Raw genomic sequence first — 18,652 nt, 5'->3', positions numbered from 1 at the left:
TTCCTTGACGAAGACAGCCAGGCTATCGCCCGCCATCCCGCAGAAATGAAACCCGCCATTATTCAGGTCCAAATGACTCATTCATTCGATTGCCGCTAATTCATTTGATTATCTCTCCCTTTTCCATTGGCCTCAGCTTCCTGCATTACAGTCCCGCTTCCTGTTTCAGTGTAGAGTCCCGGTCATCGTCCGGCTTCAAGCGGCTTCACAAGACCCCCCGCAGCTGCCACACAAACGCCAGAGCACGCGCACAGCTCACGTACTTGGCTACGCTGATGCCTGGTCACATAAACAGCAAGCCCGTAATTCCCTTCCTCATTACCACACAACACACTGTTTTACGAGCAGCAGGAATGTCTGTCTTTGCATCATTCATAAATTTGCAAATGGGAAACCAGAGCAGGATCTTCTGAACATAGCCTAATTTTGGGTTTAAAAATTATCTGTTTTTCTGAATCATGTTACTCGAGCTTTTGAGTTTAGTGATATGTCCCCAATTAACAACCTCAAATGAATATCCAAAAGCCTTAGGAAAGAAAGTTTTTTCATAATGAGAGATAGAGTTTGATGTGAACTTGGGGGGGGGCGGGGGGGCGATGGGCGATTAATTCTCTCACTTCACAGAAATGGAGTCTTAGATTTGTCAGCCTGCTTTACAGTTAGCACTCACAAACTGGGACAGCCCTGTATCCACTCATAAAACTTCTGACTCATTACTCTTCTTTCTTAAACTTTTTAAAACTTCACAAGCTGTGGCTTGCTCTGACAAGTTATTAAAGTCATTATGTTTTGAAATACATGAGCTTCTCAAAACAAATGCACTCGAGCAGTAAATCAATCAAATGATAAATGATACAACAGCCATACAGATCCGTCTCCTAATTTGATACCAGTTAATTTAATGTACTATTGAACTATGTGAGGCAAATCACTGAAAAAAAATGTTTGCCTAGGCAGGTAAATGTTTTAATTTGGGTTTAACCTATTTGATTATGGTATACCTGCGTCCAGAAGTATCAGATCTCCAAGAGAAAGTATTCCAATATTCCTATAATGAGGCAAACTGGCCACTCTCTCCACTGTCACCAAAAACCAGCTCTTCAGCTGGCCCAGGATTTACCCATCACCTATGCGATGGTCCAGGTGAACATCTGACCCTTTTTTCTTTTGTCAAAGGGATGAAATCATCTGATTGCACAACCTCAAGCCATGTTACAACCGCAGGAAATTGATTATAATTAACTATAAGACACCACTTTGTTCATAGTTGATAGTAATAGTTCAGCAACATATCCTAATGTATAATTCCAGTCAGTGTATGCATTATGAATTCCTTCTCCATGTCCATTTGAATTGAACTTTTGCACATTGGCTAACTCCACCATTCTCATTGCGGATTTAAAAGTGCTTCAGCACCCTGCAGAGAGGGGTCTCCGAATGAGGACCATTCACTTTAAATTAGCCCGTAAGAACTCAATTTCCCAAGAGACCGCGTGGCTTCAGAGCTGCTTCAAAGCAGTAACTGCTGACGTCCAAAAATATTGTAATACAAAGAAGTTGCCTGGGGAAAGCGTGCTCAGTTTGTTCTTGACTGATTGATTGATTGATTTACTGATTGACAGTGAACTGGGGGTTGGAGGTACAGGAAATGATTATTTTTCTAAGAGTGGCAGGAAATAACACAGGAAATTATGTTTTTGATGTAGTGGCCCATTTGATGTGTGATCAAGTGGTTTGTAAAAAAAAAGAGAGACCATAAAATCTTTTAACTATTGATTGCTATGAAAAAAGAAATCTCTCAATGTTCACAATTATACCAATTAAAAAGAAAACAATACAGGTCACATTCTAAACCATATTAGGACATGGAACTACGTAATCTCATTGCATGCCTCTTTACATGAATCTAGATTAATGTAGCAGGGCCTTATGAAAAAGGATGACAAGATGATAACACAGCACTGGACAGAACCATAGAGCAGCAGTAAAGCAAACATTAATCATAACCACGCAAATAAACACACATCACATTATATTATTTCATAAGCAGGATGCCAAATCCATTAGTTGTTTACCTTTTTTAAGCAGACAAAATAATGCAATAACAACCAAGAAGAGACAAAAACTGAAATCACTATTTTCTGTCTGTTCAAGGAATGAACATATTTTATCTGAGATGGCTTAATTTTTAGAGGTGATAATGATATTGAAATGATAAAGTATAGAAAAAAGGCATAGCCTACCAGTTTATTAACCATAAAAAGCAATATATAAGACACGGAAAGTGCAACTTCCTTTCCATTAGATACCTCACAGTCACCACAGCTGTCAAAATTCTCACATATCAGAAGCCGGAAGTTGGAAACAAATCCATTTAACACCTCACAAATCCATAGAATACCCCACAAACAAACCCCACTGGGACTTGTGCGCTGTCTTGAGCTAACTCTCTCTGGTGTAACCACAGTGCAAAGACATGCAAGACCATCCTCCCTCTTCAGAAAAAAAAAACATGCACAAATATGAAACAGCATCTGCCGACTGCAATGGACAGAAAATGAATATATAAAGAAAGATCTTGCAGGCAGGCAGCCGTGTTAAACCTATTGTTTGGCTCGCTTGTGGGTTAGGGATTTGATCCTCCAGAACTGTGGATGGAGGTTTCTGTCAAAACAAGGCACGAGGCAAGGGAGATAAGGAGAATTGGACACTGGGCCGAGACCTCCTTTGTCTGTCATTAATACTTCTTTTAGATCTAGAGACGCCATTGCGGTCCACTATGGAGACTATCGCATAGCAGAAAGGCTGGTCTTACACTCCTAACAGACTAAATCGAGAAACCAGGAGACACATAACCATATCGATGGATATCATGTGCCATCACTTGCTGATGAATAAAATATTACTTTCACTCTGACACTGCAGAGTATTGAATGTATTTTTATCAGATCATGTGAAAATGCGAAAAAGGCCAAGCCACATAACCAACTCGTATATCCATTAGACCTCAAGCTAACAAAATGAACAATATGCCAAAGTGATGTAACCCAGCCTTTCAAAGCCACTTTCATAGGTCATGTTTTATTACACTTTGCCTCTTCTTCTACATTACATCCAGTGGAATTGAAAAAAAAAAATCATTGTAAAAAAAGGATTGTAGAGGAGGAAATGAAAATGCTTTAACGGATTAGGCTGGAGCCCTGTGAACTCATCAGGCGATATGCCATATTTAAAGGGAGCTCAAGAATGACAGGGAAAAGTGTCCATGTGAACTCAATATACTTCTGAAATATGCAGTGCCTGCTTTTAATCCATGATTTTTTCTGCCTGTGGCTCAGAATGTGGTCAGGAAGCTCGGTGGAGGGTATGGTTAAGGCGAGATCACTTCCTGTTATGTGACAGGGACAGACTATCCCTAGGAAGCTAGCTGGGTTAACTAACCACCTTTTTTTACCTGTTACTTATGTTGTCTTTGTTCTTCAATACAATGCACCAGACAAGTTGTTTTAAGATTTCGCCAGGTTTGTTTGAACTTTCATGCATGGATGCTGTATTAGCCATTACCTTGTGCCGCAGTGAATAATAGCTGTGTAATATTATATTCCATGCCTCTTGAGCATCATAATAGACAAGCAATATTCATTGTGACGCTACAACTGAATCTTTATGGCAAGTTTTGGTTTAGAAGTTGGGGTGCCAATTGTGCATAGCAGAGTTAAAGTGTAATACATTGTGGCGCACTGCTTTAACATCCCTTTACAAGCCAGGGCCTGGAGCTGACTCACTGTTTGTCCTTATGCTTTTCAATTAAGTTTTGCAAAAAGATTTCTTTCATTTAGCCTGGTGAATAGGGAGAGCAGTGGAATTTATTGGTTAGGGAAGTGGGCTTGAAACTCAAAGGTTGTTAGTTTCAGCCTGGTACTTAACCTGAATTGATTCAGTAAAAAAAATATACAGCTGTATATTATTGATTGTATGTAAAAAAATTAATCTGTGTAATCCCCTCTATATGAGAGCATTCATGTTTCCACTCAACCCTCTAAGGTGTTGTTTGTTGTTTTATTTCATTTTTGAAGGGGGGGGGGGGGGAGGGCTGTTAAAGTTAATTGCGAGTCAAAGTTAAGGATGAATGTCATTCGTAAATGGGCCAAGGGCAGGCCCTTGCTGCACTAACTCACCTGCGGAGGGGGCAAGCCCCCGGCACCTGGAAGGCAGTCAGGGAGCATGATGGTCCTGCTGGGGGTGCTGCATTGGCAGGAAGGAGAGGGATTGGCCATTGTCCAGTTTCCATTGACGAAGATGTCAGAGATGGAAGGATGAACAGTGGGAGTAGTCCAATCTGATCCATTTGCAGCACATGGCAGTTTCCTGCAAAAGAAATTATAAATACATCAAAAGTGAAATTATATTTGAAATAGCTTCAACATTTTATTTGATACTTTGAGATAATTAACAGCATTGTGTTCTACATGAATATATTAAGACAGCTGTAGCATTTGAAACTGCCTTTGAAACTGGTGCTGCTATGACAAGGAAGTTTTAAAAATAGCAAAGGAATTAGATTAAAAGTTCTGAATTTGTTTCTCAGCACTGACAATGTGTCAAATAAGTAAAAAACTGAATACAAATAGCACCTATTAATTTATGGCAATAGATCATACTTACGGTATGGGATTATTTTCCATGCACCGTGTTCCAAATCCTGGGTTATTCACTAGGGAGTCTGCCACACGAGCCACTTCTATGTTATCAGGGGCATCATTGCTGTAATGAGATACGGCCTTATTAGAAACAAACGCCATTAACTTACAAAGCCTAATCATGCGCTTAATCCAATTCAGTAGCCTAATCTTTTAATTGCAGTCTATCTCTGGCCAACAAACATCCAAGCAACATACCAGGCTGGTCAAATGTTAGGAAGATTTAGCTTCTCCTATACTGTTCCCAGGCCACAGAAAGTAGATTAAAGAGGGAACCTACGTACTCCAGAAAAACATTATTTAGATGCTGAGGGTTCAAATTAAAGTTTTGTGTACAGATAAATGTGGACAATTAACTACTACAATGGTAAATATATCAAATTGCTAAGATTCAGCATGCTTCTTAATGTTTTATAGCCTATAGTTCACACGTGAACTTCTTTAGGAAAAAGGGTCACTCTAATCTGCATTATTTGTAGGTACATGGAGATTGCCAATTCTTAGGCACAAGCTAAATGTTAACAAACTGGCTTGCATTAACTTTTTTAAACTATACTGGTGCTTGTCAGATGGTCTTATCCAGAGCAACTTACAATGCAAACAATACCATCCCAGACGGCAAGTGTCTCCAGGCCAAAGTCGGTACATATTCCATATATATATATATATATATATATATATATATATACATATATAGTTTGATAATATAACCTAATAAGTAGTGAAACAATAACCAGAGCACAGTGCGCTCCAATGAAGTAGTCAGTGAAATGTCTAGGATTCATATGTAGGTCAAAAACTATTCGCTGATGTGTCCTGTATGGATGAGTTCACAGAAATAAATTGAGTTTGTTGGCCTCAGTCTGCTCTTTCCTTCACACCAATTACTTGTGATTAATTTATCACCCAATCGTTGTCCTCTCCGGGTCATTACCACCCAAAAATCTCGGCTTTTCTTCTCAAAACAAGGACCTGTAAATTAATTCAATGCGGCGAGGGCACTCTGTTTAATGGGATGGGGGGATCGATCCTGACTCCGGCCACCGCTGGGTGCTGGGAATAATTTCTCATTTATGGCATCAATTCAGAGGCTCTTTCATAAAGGTCAGACTGTAATTTCCCTCGAGATTAGCGGGAGCTATCTTTCGCCAACTTTAAGCAGCTGATTGTGAGCACTGATGATGTTCGATACAGCTATCTGTTTTGCGGCCGAGGGCAGTTTATCTCTCTTCGGAGCATCGAACCGGCTTGTCACCGGTTTTTCGGCTCTCTGTCAAGGAAGGACGTTTACAGAGCGATGGTACCTGGGGCAACATCCTGTGGGATATTTGAAAACTTTTAAACTTTTAAACACACAATGCATGCAACGGGCATCATAAATTTTAATAACAAAAGTTCCTCTCACAAGAGCTGTGGAAACTAGTTTAACTGCACGGTGGCTTCTCCTTGCAAATACAATCCTGTATTTTTATTTTATTTTTCTGGTTTTGTTATGCCTTTCCCCCATTTTCTCAAATTTGGAATTCCTTATATGTTTCTATATACTGTACATGCTGAAAATTAAGAAAGAAAAAAAAAACTGCCAGAGACATACACCAAACAATTCATTAAGAAGGAGCACTTGTGCCCTGAAATGTAGGGGCTGTAAAATGTATGCTATAATTTCTACATGGTGAAACGAAAGCGAATAAAAACACTCTTAAATAAAAGCTGAGAATGTGCACTTTTAACCATACAAATCTAAATCTAAATCGCATTTAACCATACATATCTAAAATTATGGAGCACAGAGCCAAATCACGAAAAAATATTTCTGTCCCAAACATCATGGAGCTCACTGGGGCACACTGACAGTGCTTATTGCCGCAGCCTCTGCTATTGATCTGGGAGGGCGTCCTCTGCTCCAAAGCTTGTGATGTCAGCCATTGCTTCTTATCGCACCGCGGTTCACAAGCAGAGCTCCCACAGGCACGAATCAGCGGCAGACGCATCTAGTGCAGCTCTACGGGCAGACTTCCGGGCGCCTGATCGACCAATCAGGTTTACTCCTGAGTGATGAGAGGCTGTCATCCTGGCTGACTCGAGATACTCCATCATCGAGTGACATTAAATCCAATTGTACCAGTTTCCTGAAAGACCACCCACACAGTAGAATGTCCGGTGTTAATGCAACTCTAACAGAGTACATATGAGTCAAACAGGGACCATACTGTGTGTACTCTCTAAGAGTTGATTTGACACTGAACATTTTATTGTTCTGCAGCCCCATATAATCTTGGCAACTGTTTAACTGCGATAGATTGGCGACCTGTCCAGGGATTATTCCTGCCTCTTGCCCAATGCACACTGGGTTAGGCTCCAGCACCCCCTGCGACCCTGACCAGGATAAGTGGGTATAGATAAATGGATGGATGGATGGATGGATAGATGGCAAGAGTTTAATAACATAAATAACAAATAACGACTGTGTCCTGTTGCATATTAAGCTCACCCCTTTGATAAGAAGGATACAAAGTTGTTGTATGCCTAATGTGTCAGTAAAGCCTTGATTCTTATAGATAGTTAGTTATGTAAATTCCACAATTAATGGTATTTTCATTGTACATAACAATCGGAGGTCTCCACATGACATTTCAATATTTGTTCATTTTAGAGTGTAAAGGCTAAAAAAAACATTCATTTCATCACTTTGATATGTGGAAATAGTTGCTAAAAAAAAGAAGCTGAGGAAGTTACTCTGCTAGCATGTGTCAGACCGTACACGGAACTGAAAACCTCTTGAAAAGATCAGATCAGTCGATATGCGCTAGAACAGCAGTGACACAACTGAGCTGAACAGAGACGTTATGCAGCAGTAGTTTACAGGGCGTGAAGCCGCTGATGAATATTTCATTCTCAGTATTCCTGTTGTGCGCAACATCACAGACGTTCGGATTGGTGATTACGCTCGAGGGATTTGTCACTTCCATGGAGAGAGACCGATGGGGGCCTTCAATCTGACTGGTATTGTGCACGGTCCCCAAACTTTGATTAGCACATTCATGCAAGTATTTAATATGTTTTTTTGATTGTGTGCTAATGGTGGCCAACACATTAACAAGTGCATGGGGAATATGCAGGATACTGATGAATGACTGAGACAAAATTTAAAAAAAGTTTAACATTAAAGTCTTGTTCACGCTTCGTCAGCGCATTCTAGTTTTCAGCACAGCCAATTTCCCAATCAGTCAATTTATTCATTGGATTGAAATCAATCCATGATTCTGCCTTGAAAAGTGTTTAAATCCGAGTCTATAATTGAATAGGTAAAGGGAATAAAACCCTCTTTTTAAAGAAACAGTGCATGTCACATAATATTAGCTGAGATCTGATGCAACTGATAAGCGAGTTGTTGAAGCGCATACATACACACTCAAGCCTTGGAGTGCAGTTCATTGTAAGTGGTTTCTATATACAAGAGATCAATAAACAGACCCTTGCACTTTCATTATCAGCACACACAATACAGTACAGGACATTCCCTGTGCCAAGACTGGGAAGCTCTATCACAGCGTTTCATTGAGAGTGAGGTGTACATACAGGTCAAGCTATCAAGCTATAGCTAAATATCAAAATTTGATCCGATGACTGATACTGTTTTAGTGGGATAACTCAATAACCATCACTTCTACAAAAATGTCCTCAAAAAGTACTTCACACATATACTCCAAGTGCAATGTACATTTTTAAAGCCTCTGTTATGAAAATATAAGCAGATTCTCAGGACATTTGACACATGGACAGAGTACTCTCATTGCCCTGTGTTACAGCCCTGGCCTCCCTCCCTCACTAAAAAAAAAAAAAACTGGAGGCTAAGTGAAGTGAGAGACGTTGATGACTTCCATTACCTTGACTGTACTCGCAAGTGCCAAAAGGAACATTTATGCATGTAAGGGCTGCAGAAAGAACAGGCTGCTGTTTCCTATCACTCAACGAAATACAAAATGCGTATGCGAAAAAGTGTTCTTCTGGACCATTATAGTATACTTTTTTTCAGGAAGTGATGTTTCATAGCCATGGATGCTTACCTGAAGAATGTGTTTTGCGGCGTTCCGTACATCCAAGGCTGCAGCTCCAAACTGGGGTACTCCGCAAACGGTGGCATGATCAGGGAGAAGATGAGGGACAGGCACACAAAAACCGCAGGCAACACCACCTGGAGGACGAGAAGGAAGGAGAAAAACAAATTGTTTCCTAATTTATGCTGCAAGTAAACTCACTCATTAGGACCTTGGAGAAAAGTTTAGGCTTGAGGAAATTCCTATTCATTTAACTGCAGTGAAGTTACAAAGAACAGAGAACTACGGCTTCCTCATCATCAACTGTAGAACAGTAAATCTTCCCCATAGCACCTCATAAACTGTGAGCATCCCTGGGTAGAGGATTTTACTAACACACAATTACGGCATAGGGTAATGCAAATGCAGGTCTGTCAAGATTTACAGCTTCTGGTTCAAAACAAGCCATAAGTAGTGTACGCGCATCATCAAAACATTTGCGACTTACAGTGACTGCCATCAATCACCATAGGTCTCCAATTCTGCAAAAATAACCTTTCTCAAAGGGAGAATACGCTGAAATGCACAGATTCTTTCAGCCAACACAGGATGCCAGAGCAAATTGTAGCTACATGAATAGCAGTGTTCAGGTGAAAGAAGACATTTTTCTTGGAGCCCGCGCCACGCATTGTTCGCGGGATCAAACGGCCACGTCGCGGCGCGGCAGCCAGCGCGCGCGGTTTTTGGAGGGGAAAAAAAAAACATGGGCCGCCTTCAGGGAGGGAGAGACGCCCTTTGAAATCCGGCGGTATTACAACGGAATGATGAATCGTGTAAGTGGCACCTGGACCCCCTGCTGAGAAAGCGGCGCCTTCAATCCAAAAAAGTCCCGGCGCACAATAGCCGGCGGGTGCCAAAGCTCATTTCCTCTGGGCACGCGCAGCGACTACAATCGCCGAGCCGCGCCGTTTTTCGGAAGTAGACATCCTTTGGCAGTCCCGAGTTCTCCTCATAAATCAGCGCTTCTGCGTTTGGACAGCATAATCTGCTTTGTATTCCCCGTAGCTCCCCCTGAAGAGATTACTTTACCGCAATCATATCTGCTGACAATGGGAGCTGTTTACAAGATGCTAAAGCTTTCTGTCAGCCCATCAGCGGCTCGAATGTGGAGGAAGAGAGACAGGAAAGCTTGGGTACAGTACGTAAACGCACACAATCCTTCTTCCCCAGGCTAGCACAATATCAAGGAATGTGCGGAATTAACTTTAAGTTTCTGAGATACTGATTGCAGTGCACTAACAAAGAAACGGTGCCACGTTGGCCATTGATTTATACAGTGTAAATACTATGGCCGATAAAGATGATGTAGGTCGTGGGTAGAAATGCGGGGCAGAAGTGTAGTACAGTGGGTAAGGAACTGGGCTTGTAACCGAATGGTCATAGGTTCGATTCCTGGGTACCCTTGAGCAAGGTACTTAACCTGCATTGCTTCAGTATATATCCAACTGTAAAAAATGGATACAATGTAAAAAATGCAATATAAATGTTGTGTAAGTCGCTCTGGATAAGAGCGTCTGCTAAATGCCTGTAATGTAATGTAATGTAATATGCAATGACGCAATCGCGTAAAATGTATTTTTGCCGCGACACTTTACAAACAATTGCAGTGTCACTCGCGGGGATTCTCTGTATGGTACTGCAAAATATGTGAAATGTGATCTGTAATTATGCGAGTGAAATTCATGTACATTACACTTCCCCCGAGAAAGCTGTCAGAATAATTGCGCACCTTATCATGTGAAATTGATGAAGAACAAAAGCAAAAAAATATATAATTATGAAAACATGTAGTTAGCCAAGTTGCCGCAAGCCTTAGATTATATCACCTTGAATGGGGAAATATCAGGTGTACTGAGCAAAAAGATTCATGTAGGCTGCTGCTGGGCTGATTCCCCCCCCCCCCCCCCCACCCACCCTCCATCTCTTGCAGGTGAAAGAAATAGGGAAGAAGCAGACTTCCGGAGATACTTGTTTCATAAAGAAAGCATGTTTACATTAACATTATCTGAAATATTTAATAACCAGATACTGGATGCACTATGAGGAATGCGTTTCAGCACAGTTAGCCTTCTTTGCATTCTGATTAAAGGTAATAGGACTGAAGTGCATTAGTTGCCACTTATTGCCAGTAATAAATGAGGAGGCTAATGGCCAACAGTAAGACCACAGTAGCCTTAAATGTGTGCAGCAAACCCTCCAGTTTGCACCAACTGTCTCCTTGGCAACCAGGGGCTGCTTAAGATAAGATAAGACATTCAGTGCCGTTGTGGACCTGGTGATCGATTGTAAACCTGCAGCAAGCACATAGATTTTGGGAGGCTTCCTCTGGAAAATGAAGAACATTACGGTTATAAGAAGCTTTTAGATGTGATCAGGCTCTCGTGATGACCAATCTAACGAACCGCCTTAGCGCTGATGCACTGATTATGAGATGCATGAATAGATTTCACATTTCTATCTTAGTAACTAGATGAACAGCAATAAAATATACGCAGAGGAGAATGTACACATTTCATATTCTTTCAGCACAGTAAACTCTTCAGTGTTATACCAACTCTCATAGTGTACATTCTACTCTGATACTCAGAGTAGCCTACTTTTGATCCTTCTGTGCCGACTATAAAATGTTCTAGTTCAATTAACACTTAAAATTTTACTAGGCGTTCAAACAAGTTGTTTAATAGTGGTCTGACTCACCTCTAGGTCTATCACACCTCATTGGCCATAAATGGAAAATTACATGGCAGTGGAAATAATTGGGCCTCGGGAATAATTTGGTAATCAGACTAGCTGTTATGTTTATTTACTGCATGGAGCTATTTCATGGGCCATATTTGATAATCAAAATATCCGTGGTCATGCTCGACACACCCACCCCTGACAGAAATACATTAAAAAAAAGAAAAAAAAAGTGATTTTGAGGCAAAGAGTAATCAAGCAAAGAGTAATCAACATAATAAGAATTATGTCTCGTAATGTCCTAGAAAATCCACAAAAATGCTGAAGAAAAAATCTGAAGGAAGAAAAAACTGCAAACTGTGACAGTTGAGTGAGCTACCTGATTAGTGTACAAGTTAGCTGAACGGTTGAAATTCCTTAGAAATCTTTGGTTAACATCAGCCACCTAGATTTAAATTGAAAGGTTTTTTTTTCTGTAAGTTGGCAACTCTATCATTATGAAATAGGCTTGCGATCAGTGCAGAACCTGTGCTATATGTGCGGTACCTGTGCTATATGTGCAGTACCTGTGCTATAAGTCCAGTACCTGTGCTATAAGTGCAGTACCTGTGCTATAAGTCCAGTACCTGTGCTATATGTGCAGTACCTGTGCTGTAAGTGCAGTACCTGTGCTGTAAGTGCAGTACCTGTGCTATATGTGCAGTACCTGTGCTGTAAGTCCAGTACCAGTTTGATCAGTGCCGTACCTGTGCGATCAGTCCCTTGCGGCTCCGGCGAGCATGGTGGAATCGTTTGATGAAGAGCGCCAGGAACTGCCTCCGGATCAGCTTCCATCCAGTGATCACTCTGGAGCCCTTCCCGTTGTTGCTCCTGACCCTCTCCGACACTGAAACACACAGGTACTGGTCAGGGCTCCAGCTGAGCTGCTGCAGTGTTTGTTTCTGAAGTAAGGTTGATTGGAAACAGACCTGGGTCAAATATGTATTTGTTTTGGATTCAAATACTTTTTCTACGCTTTACTGATCTTCTCTGGTGTATTGGAACCAATGAAATACTCTCGAACAGTGCAAACCCCGCCTTCTGGTCATATTGGCAGGCTCAGTTACACTAGGCAAGATTAATATAGCACAGAAAAGTATTTGAATCCAAAACAAATACATATTTGTCCCAGTTCTGATTGTAAATAATAATAAATAAAAAATAAATTAAAAAAAACATTTTAACTGGATGTATGGACACTCTTGCTGCGATTCCCTGACTCATGGCATCATTAAGCCTCCCACTCTATGTGTACCGCAAACGATCTCCGAATCTATCTGCACATTCAACGCTAGCCGCTAGCATTGCAGAAAGGCTCAATGTAAAGAAGACATCAATACAGAGAACGCCTATGTAAGCCGTATTGTCTGCCTGTTTGATGAACTAGAGAATAACACACTGGGGACAGTATGCCACAAGCACTTAAAAGCAGCTTTGCCGAGCGGAATGAAAAATGGGCCAGTAACGGCAACATGCTGATGTTCTGGCAGAAAATGGTGTTTTTTTGGCAGAACACCGACCAGCAGTTAATACCGGCAAGTTACCAGCTTTTCAGACAACATGAAAGGGTCTAATAAAGTGCTTGGGGCAGGGTTCCTCACCTCTGGACATTGAGACTCACAGGTTTTTTATTTTTTATTTTTTGTATGCTGGTTTTTTTCCTTTCACTATAAAATCAGCAAAATAGTTAGACCAGGTGAGGTGACCCGTGTATTTACCTGCTTTGACGTGTCACTTCAGTGGTAAGTAATAACATAACGTAAATGAAAGATTGGTATTGGACTAAAGGAAATAAGCATGCCACGGCTAGGCGTACCATGAGACATTACATTACATTACATTACATTATAGGCATTTAGCAGACGCTCTTATCCAGAGCGACGTACAACAAGTGCATAGGTTTCATGATGTAACATTAAACCACATTAAACAACCAATAGGAAGATCAATAGAGGCAGGAAACAGCAATTCGACAGTGGACATCAGAGGTCGACAGACTATGATTGAAAACACTCACCTTCAACTCGATTCGCAAATTTTCCTTTCAGCTCTAATCAAATGTCAGCAGTGAAAAGACAAGACAAAAAAAACAGAATGATTTGTTACCCAAGAATGGATAGAAGATGCGATAGTAGACTGAGAAAGCCAATGAGACAACAGGAAACAGCCTCAATGCATGGTGACAGAAGACTTCCTGTTTTCATGCAGTCAATTTGTAGAGAGATAACAATGAATAATCCATACCACTTTTGGAAATTAAGTTCTCAGAACTCGAACCGGCATTGGCTATACTACGACGTTTGGATTCTCTTGAACTTCTCTTCCAGTCTCTTACTAATGTATCCTTTTTATCTGAAAAGAAAAAAAAGAGACAGATTACATTATCCATCACAGTGTGGTTGTTTATCAATGATTAGGCAATACAGTAAAGCAACATGGATTCTGCATGAGAACAAAACTTACTATTTAAAATGTATAATTTAAAATCATAGATATGTGGCGAGATGTGTAACACTGTTTGTAGGGCAGCTGACTCTCAAGCCATCTATGAGACCCCCACACAACAGAAGTTCCACCCCTCCTCCTCCATGGCATTTTCAGAGCTGTGATCCTGTCTCAACTTGAATTGAGTATTTTTAACTGTAAATGTGTGTTTGGTCCCTACTGGCATTACCTGGCATTTCCACATCTACACCTGTGTCTTCTGCCACTTTCAGGAAGATCTGTTGAATTAAAAAGTTGATTTTCATATATAATGCAAAAAATATTAATCACAGTGCATTAATTTAAGTGTACATCCACAGATTATTGACATTTTCTTGAGCATTTTACAACAGATTGCATAATTTATTTTGTTAAAAACTTTTGTAAAACGTATTGAAAGTACTGTACATTTATCATTACTAATACCCATCAAAATTAAGGCACAAATTATAACACAGTAACTGAAAATAACAAAATGTGTAAATGCTCTGAATCTTAATTTAATCTGCATAATTTCTCTCTTCAGAAATACTTTGCCATAGCTCAATGTCAAACACCCCTTATGGTGCTTCAAATACAAATTTATTTCGAGTTCACTTATCTAATTTCTGATGTTGGCGTCTTTCCGAGAAACTTTAAGCTTGCCCCGGGGAACATCCGCGGAAAAACTGTACGATTTAATCAGCTCGACAACTTTCATCTGGTCCCCCCCGCACGACTCGCGCGTCTACCCTGGTGGCAAACGTCTGACGAACTCGAGTTTTGGGAAGCAAAAACGGGGGCCATCTGTTACCTCCTCCAGAGTGGTGTCTGAAATCCCGTAGCTCGCTATGCCCAGACTCGCCATCTCTGAGTCCAGCTGCTGGAAGAGACGGGCGAACGTGCCATCGCGAGCCCCGCCGTACGGCAGGATGTAGGTGATCTCCTGACCGATGCTCTCGAGGAACACCGCCTCCGGCACGTGTCTCCACAGTAGGAGGCTGACTGCTTTAATGCCTGATAGGGGACCGACGAGGATGTTTTAATTTAGGAACCAGGAACAAGGGACAGGAGACGATTAAAAAAAAAAAAAAACATAACATACAATATGATGACTCTGGCTAGGTTACTTGGATACTTATAATAACCTGCATATTTCAGTATTAAATTGCAGGGGGGTGGGGGGGGGGGGTGTACCACTGTGCTATTGCCTGAACTGATGTGAAATCCTTTATTTCCCTTCTCTTTGGTAAAGGCTGAAGTATTTCAGTGAGTAACAAAAAAAAAATCTGATGTGAGTGTACAGTGGTGTAATACTTTCTCCGGTCCTCACAGTGCAGTGTATGTTACCTGTAAGGTCTTCGTCACTCTCAATCGGGCTTCCAATGCCTTCATCCGGGCTGTAACTTCGAGTGGAGCCACAGTTGTGATTCTGCTGTGGGAGAGGTCGGGACACAGCTCACTGATTGTTCATGCACAGCTCGTCACCATTTTCCTTTGTTTTTGATTTCAGTGCAACCAAACTGCCAACGCTTCCCCTTGGCAACCGATAACTGAATGGCAGAGAAAGATGAGAACCTATCGATCCACACTACTGAGGTTGATTAACCCCTTAAACCTAAGCTGATCATTGCTGCCAACTGCAGCACAGCACATTCCGTACTGAAAAAAATATTTGATGCTTCACCTACTAGTCCCAGCTGATAACTGACCACTTTGAAGACCTGCGTAAGGCAGCATGCACATCATTGCCTCTGTCTTGCGTCTTGGGTTTGTGGAAAGATGGAAGTCCTCCTCAAAAGCTATTGCTGTTACCAGTATGAAATACACTAACTAAAATGAAGCCCAGGAGTTTTATGGTAATCACTAGTTGATTTTTATTTCTTAGGATTTGAGAGAGGGACAGCGTAAGTGTTTCTTTAAGCTCCAATTAATTTATTTTCATTAAGTACTGTAAATCATTATTAACTATAAAATTAAATTATGAGATCAAAATTACAAGTGATTTATTCAAAATACATTTGGAAATGTTTGATATAAAACTACACCCTATTAACAAATCCAATCACTTGAAGATCTCAACACAGTTTAAATTGTGGGAACTGAGGTTTTGAACAGGGTCTTCCACTCAAATATCATTAAATGCTGTGTAAAATTTAAGGTCGCTGCATTTCGGTGACTCACAAATCATCAGAAGAATTTATATATTTAAAAAATGAAAAGTAAATGACTATTTCTCAACAGAATATGGGGGAATATGTACTATTTTAAATCAAACTGCTCAACTCAATCAAATAAATCTACCAAATCGGTGCTGACACTACTAACTGAAGTTTGTAGAAGTGTTATAGAAATATATGAATGCATCCAATACTGTACATGGACAACTAGATTCCCAACTAGCCTTTAAATGAATGGATAATTGCTGCAGTCCTGCTGGCATCCCTGCTCTGTAATCATTTGTTTTTATTGATCACAGTTAACCGAGCAAAGCTTTGCAAGCAGTTGCAGCGTACACAATCAGGTATTAGCTTCATGCTGAAAAAAACACGCTCTCCCAATTTGCATGCTGGGAAATGAAGTCATATCAGAATTCTGCTGTGCATATGTGTATATCAGCTGAAGAAAGAGTCTTGGAAATCTGTACTTTTAATAAACATATTCAGGTTTTTTTTCCAGCGCACTCATATGTTCCAGTGTATTAAACACCTGGCACCTGCGATTCTCTGGAACCAAGCATTATTTTGTGGTGCCAACCGTCAAATCTCATCGAAACAACACGAGAGCAGGTGTACCTTTGTGATGCCCTCGCGCTGCGTGGACATCTTCTCGGTTCCCGCGTTGACCAGGGTGAGGTAGTACCCGCTCCCGAAACACTTCTTCAGGAAGAGGGAGGAGCCCCCGCAGCACATCTTCCCGTGGGAGATAATGGCGATGCGGTCTCCCAGGATGTCGGCCTCGTCCATGTGATGAGTGGACAGGATGATGGTGCGACCTGCAGGGTGGAAAAACAGACAGCGGTGGATGGAGGCGGATGGATATCCATCCTCAGTATTCAGCAGCGCACTGGTGCACTGTGGGATTGTAACAGTCGTGTCTGGAAGGAAGAGAGGGCAGTTAAGTGTTCTGGAAGTTTGTCAGAACAGAAGATATAGTGTAAATGTCAACTTTTCAGACTGTTTCTGGAAGAGCATAAATTATAGAATAAATATGCAAAGATGCAAGAGATCTGCCTTATTATATAATGTCCATTATAAAATATTAAATAATAAAGACCATGAAGCAATGGTTCTGTAGGTTTTTCATAAATAAAAACTAATATTGCTACTGATATTACTACAATAGTAATAATAATAATAACAACAGCAACAACAACAACAGCAATAATAATAAAACTGTTCATAAACATATCATAAACAAATTATATTTTAAGCATAAATGTTTCCCAACAAAAATTTATCTTTTGAATTGTCACCATCTGTAACTTCTAACACCAAAGTAAAAATATCTTCCACACAACTTCATTTTTTATGACAACTCTGTTTGACTCCGTTTGTGAGGTTCGCACAGTGTGATCTCTTGCTCTTTCTCTTTCCCCACAGAGTGAAGCAGCAGAAAAATGCTGGTAAGCATTTTTATTGATCTTAACAGTCCCGCAAAACTCAGAAATGGCTGTTCTCAAACAGTAACTCTCAACCTGACAGGACTGCCATTGAACTGAATTTCCAATGAATACAATAAAGTTTCTTCTCCCCCCCCCCCCCCCTTCTCTCAAGGTGACTGCATTTTAATTATGTAATTATGACTCATAGGTTTTACCACCTTGAGTTTTCCCTCAATGCAATGCAATGCTTTCCAGATTCACTGCAGCAACAACTACTGTACCTATTGGGAATGCACCCCTGCAATGCAAGCAGGAACTGCAAGGCGAAAGCTAATGCAAAATAAGAAGTAGAAGAAGAGGAGGAGGAAGAAGAAGCAAAATAAGAAGAAGAAAAATAATTCATCCCTTTCTCAGCACCTACTCCACCCAGCTTGGATGGATGGATGTCTACCACACATCTTTTGCCTGAATTGCTGACCAGAGGGACTTCGGTTTTTTAGTTGGAAGTGGTGCTATTATTCTGAAAAGGGCAGCAAGCTTTGCTGAGACCCGTGGTTTTCTCCGAGAGATAGTTAGTTCCCCATCCCCTCAGGTCACATTATCGGCCAAACGTGGACACACACACACAGGTCATTAAGTGTTTGTGTGACGCCATTTTCTGCTCTTCAGCTTGGAGTGCTCAACCTTCTCTCTCATACCCTTTAACCCTCTTCTCCAGCTCAATGTCCTGCTACGCTGCTATTGTGGAAATACGCTTTTCACCGATCAGAATATGGTGTATAAAAACCTGAATCTGCCCACAGTCCAATGGAGAAAAAGGATTTTTTTTCCCTTTAAAGGTGCTGGGGTCTCCATAACAGTGAATTCATTATTTAGACCAGGGCAAAGTAACAATTCTCCCTGAATTGATTTTGTCAATATACTGTGCACAATGAACTAGAAATGGTCATTCTTTCCAGATGGCTATTATCCAGCACGATAAAAGGAACTGTCTGAAAATTTCCCGTGCAAAACTGATGTGTTCAGTAACAGTTAGCCTACTTTACATTGCAGCTGTGCCAAACAGAAAC

At 40.8% G+C, this 18,652-nt stretch overlaps 1 protein-coding gene across 5 annotated transcripts in view; it reads right to left on the bottom strand.

The window, feature by feature from the left end:
• The window catches only part of LOC118231754 (phospholipid-transporting ATPase ABCA1-like), a 143,289-nt gene that overhangs the window by 54,688 nt on the left and 69,949 nt on the right, over positions 1–18,652 (bottom strand). For 3 of the 5 annotated variants that reach the window (XM_035425930.1, XM_035425932.1, XM_035425931.1), the window contains exons 23-32: positions 16,774–16,973; positions 15,329–15,413; positions 14,793–14,995; positions 14,190–14,238; positions 13,760–13,867; positions 13,533–13,565; positions 12,223–12,362; positions 8,768–8,895; positions 4,666–4,764; positions 4,179–4,368 (exon numbers count right to left, since the gene is read on the bottom strand). In XM_035425930.1, the coding sequence (XP_035281821.1) occupies positions 4,179–4,368; positions 4,666–4,764; positions 8,768–8,895; positions 12,223–12,362; positions 13,533–13,565; positions 13,760–13,867; positions 14,190–14,238; positions 14,793–14,995; positions 15,329–15,413; positions 16,774–16,973 (1,235 nt within the window). The remainder of the gene's footprint in view (positions 1–4,178; positions 4,369–4,665; positions 4,765–8,767; positions 8,896–12,222; positions 12,363–13,532; positions 13,566–13,759; positions 13,868–14,189; positions 14,239–14,792; positions 14,996–15,328; positions 15,414–16,773; positions 16,974–18,652) is intronic. The other 2 variants (XM_035425933.1, XM_035425934.1) reach the window with 2 other exon arrangements.

The sequence above is a fragment of the Anguilla anguilla genome, chromosome 7 (assembly GCF_013347855.1).
Source record: "Anguilla anguilla isolate fAngAng1 chromosome 7, fAngAng1.pri, whole genome shotgun sequence".
In the NCBI taxonomy this organism is placed as follows: domain Eukaryota; kingdom Metazoa; phylum Chordata; class Actinopteri; order Anguilliformes; family Anguillidae; genus Anguilla; species Anguilla anguilla.
This window is presented reverse-complemented; position numbering and strand designations above follow the sequence as displayed.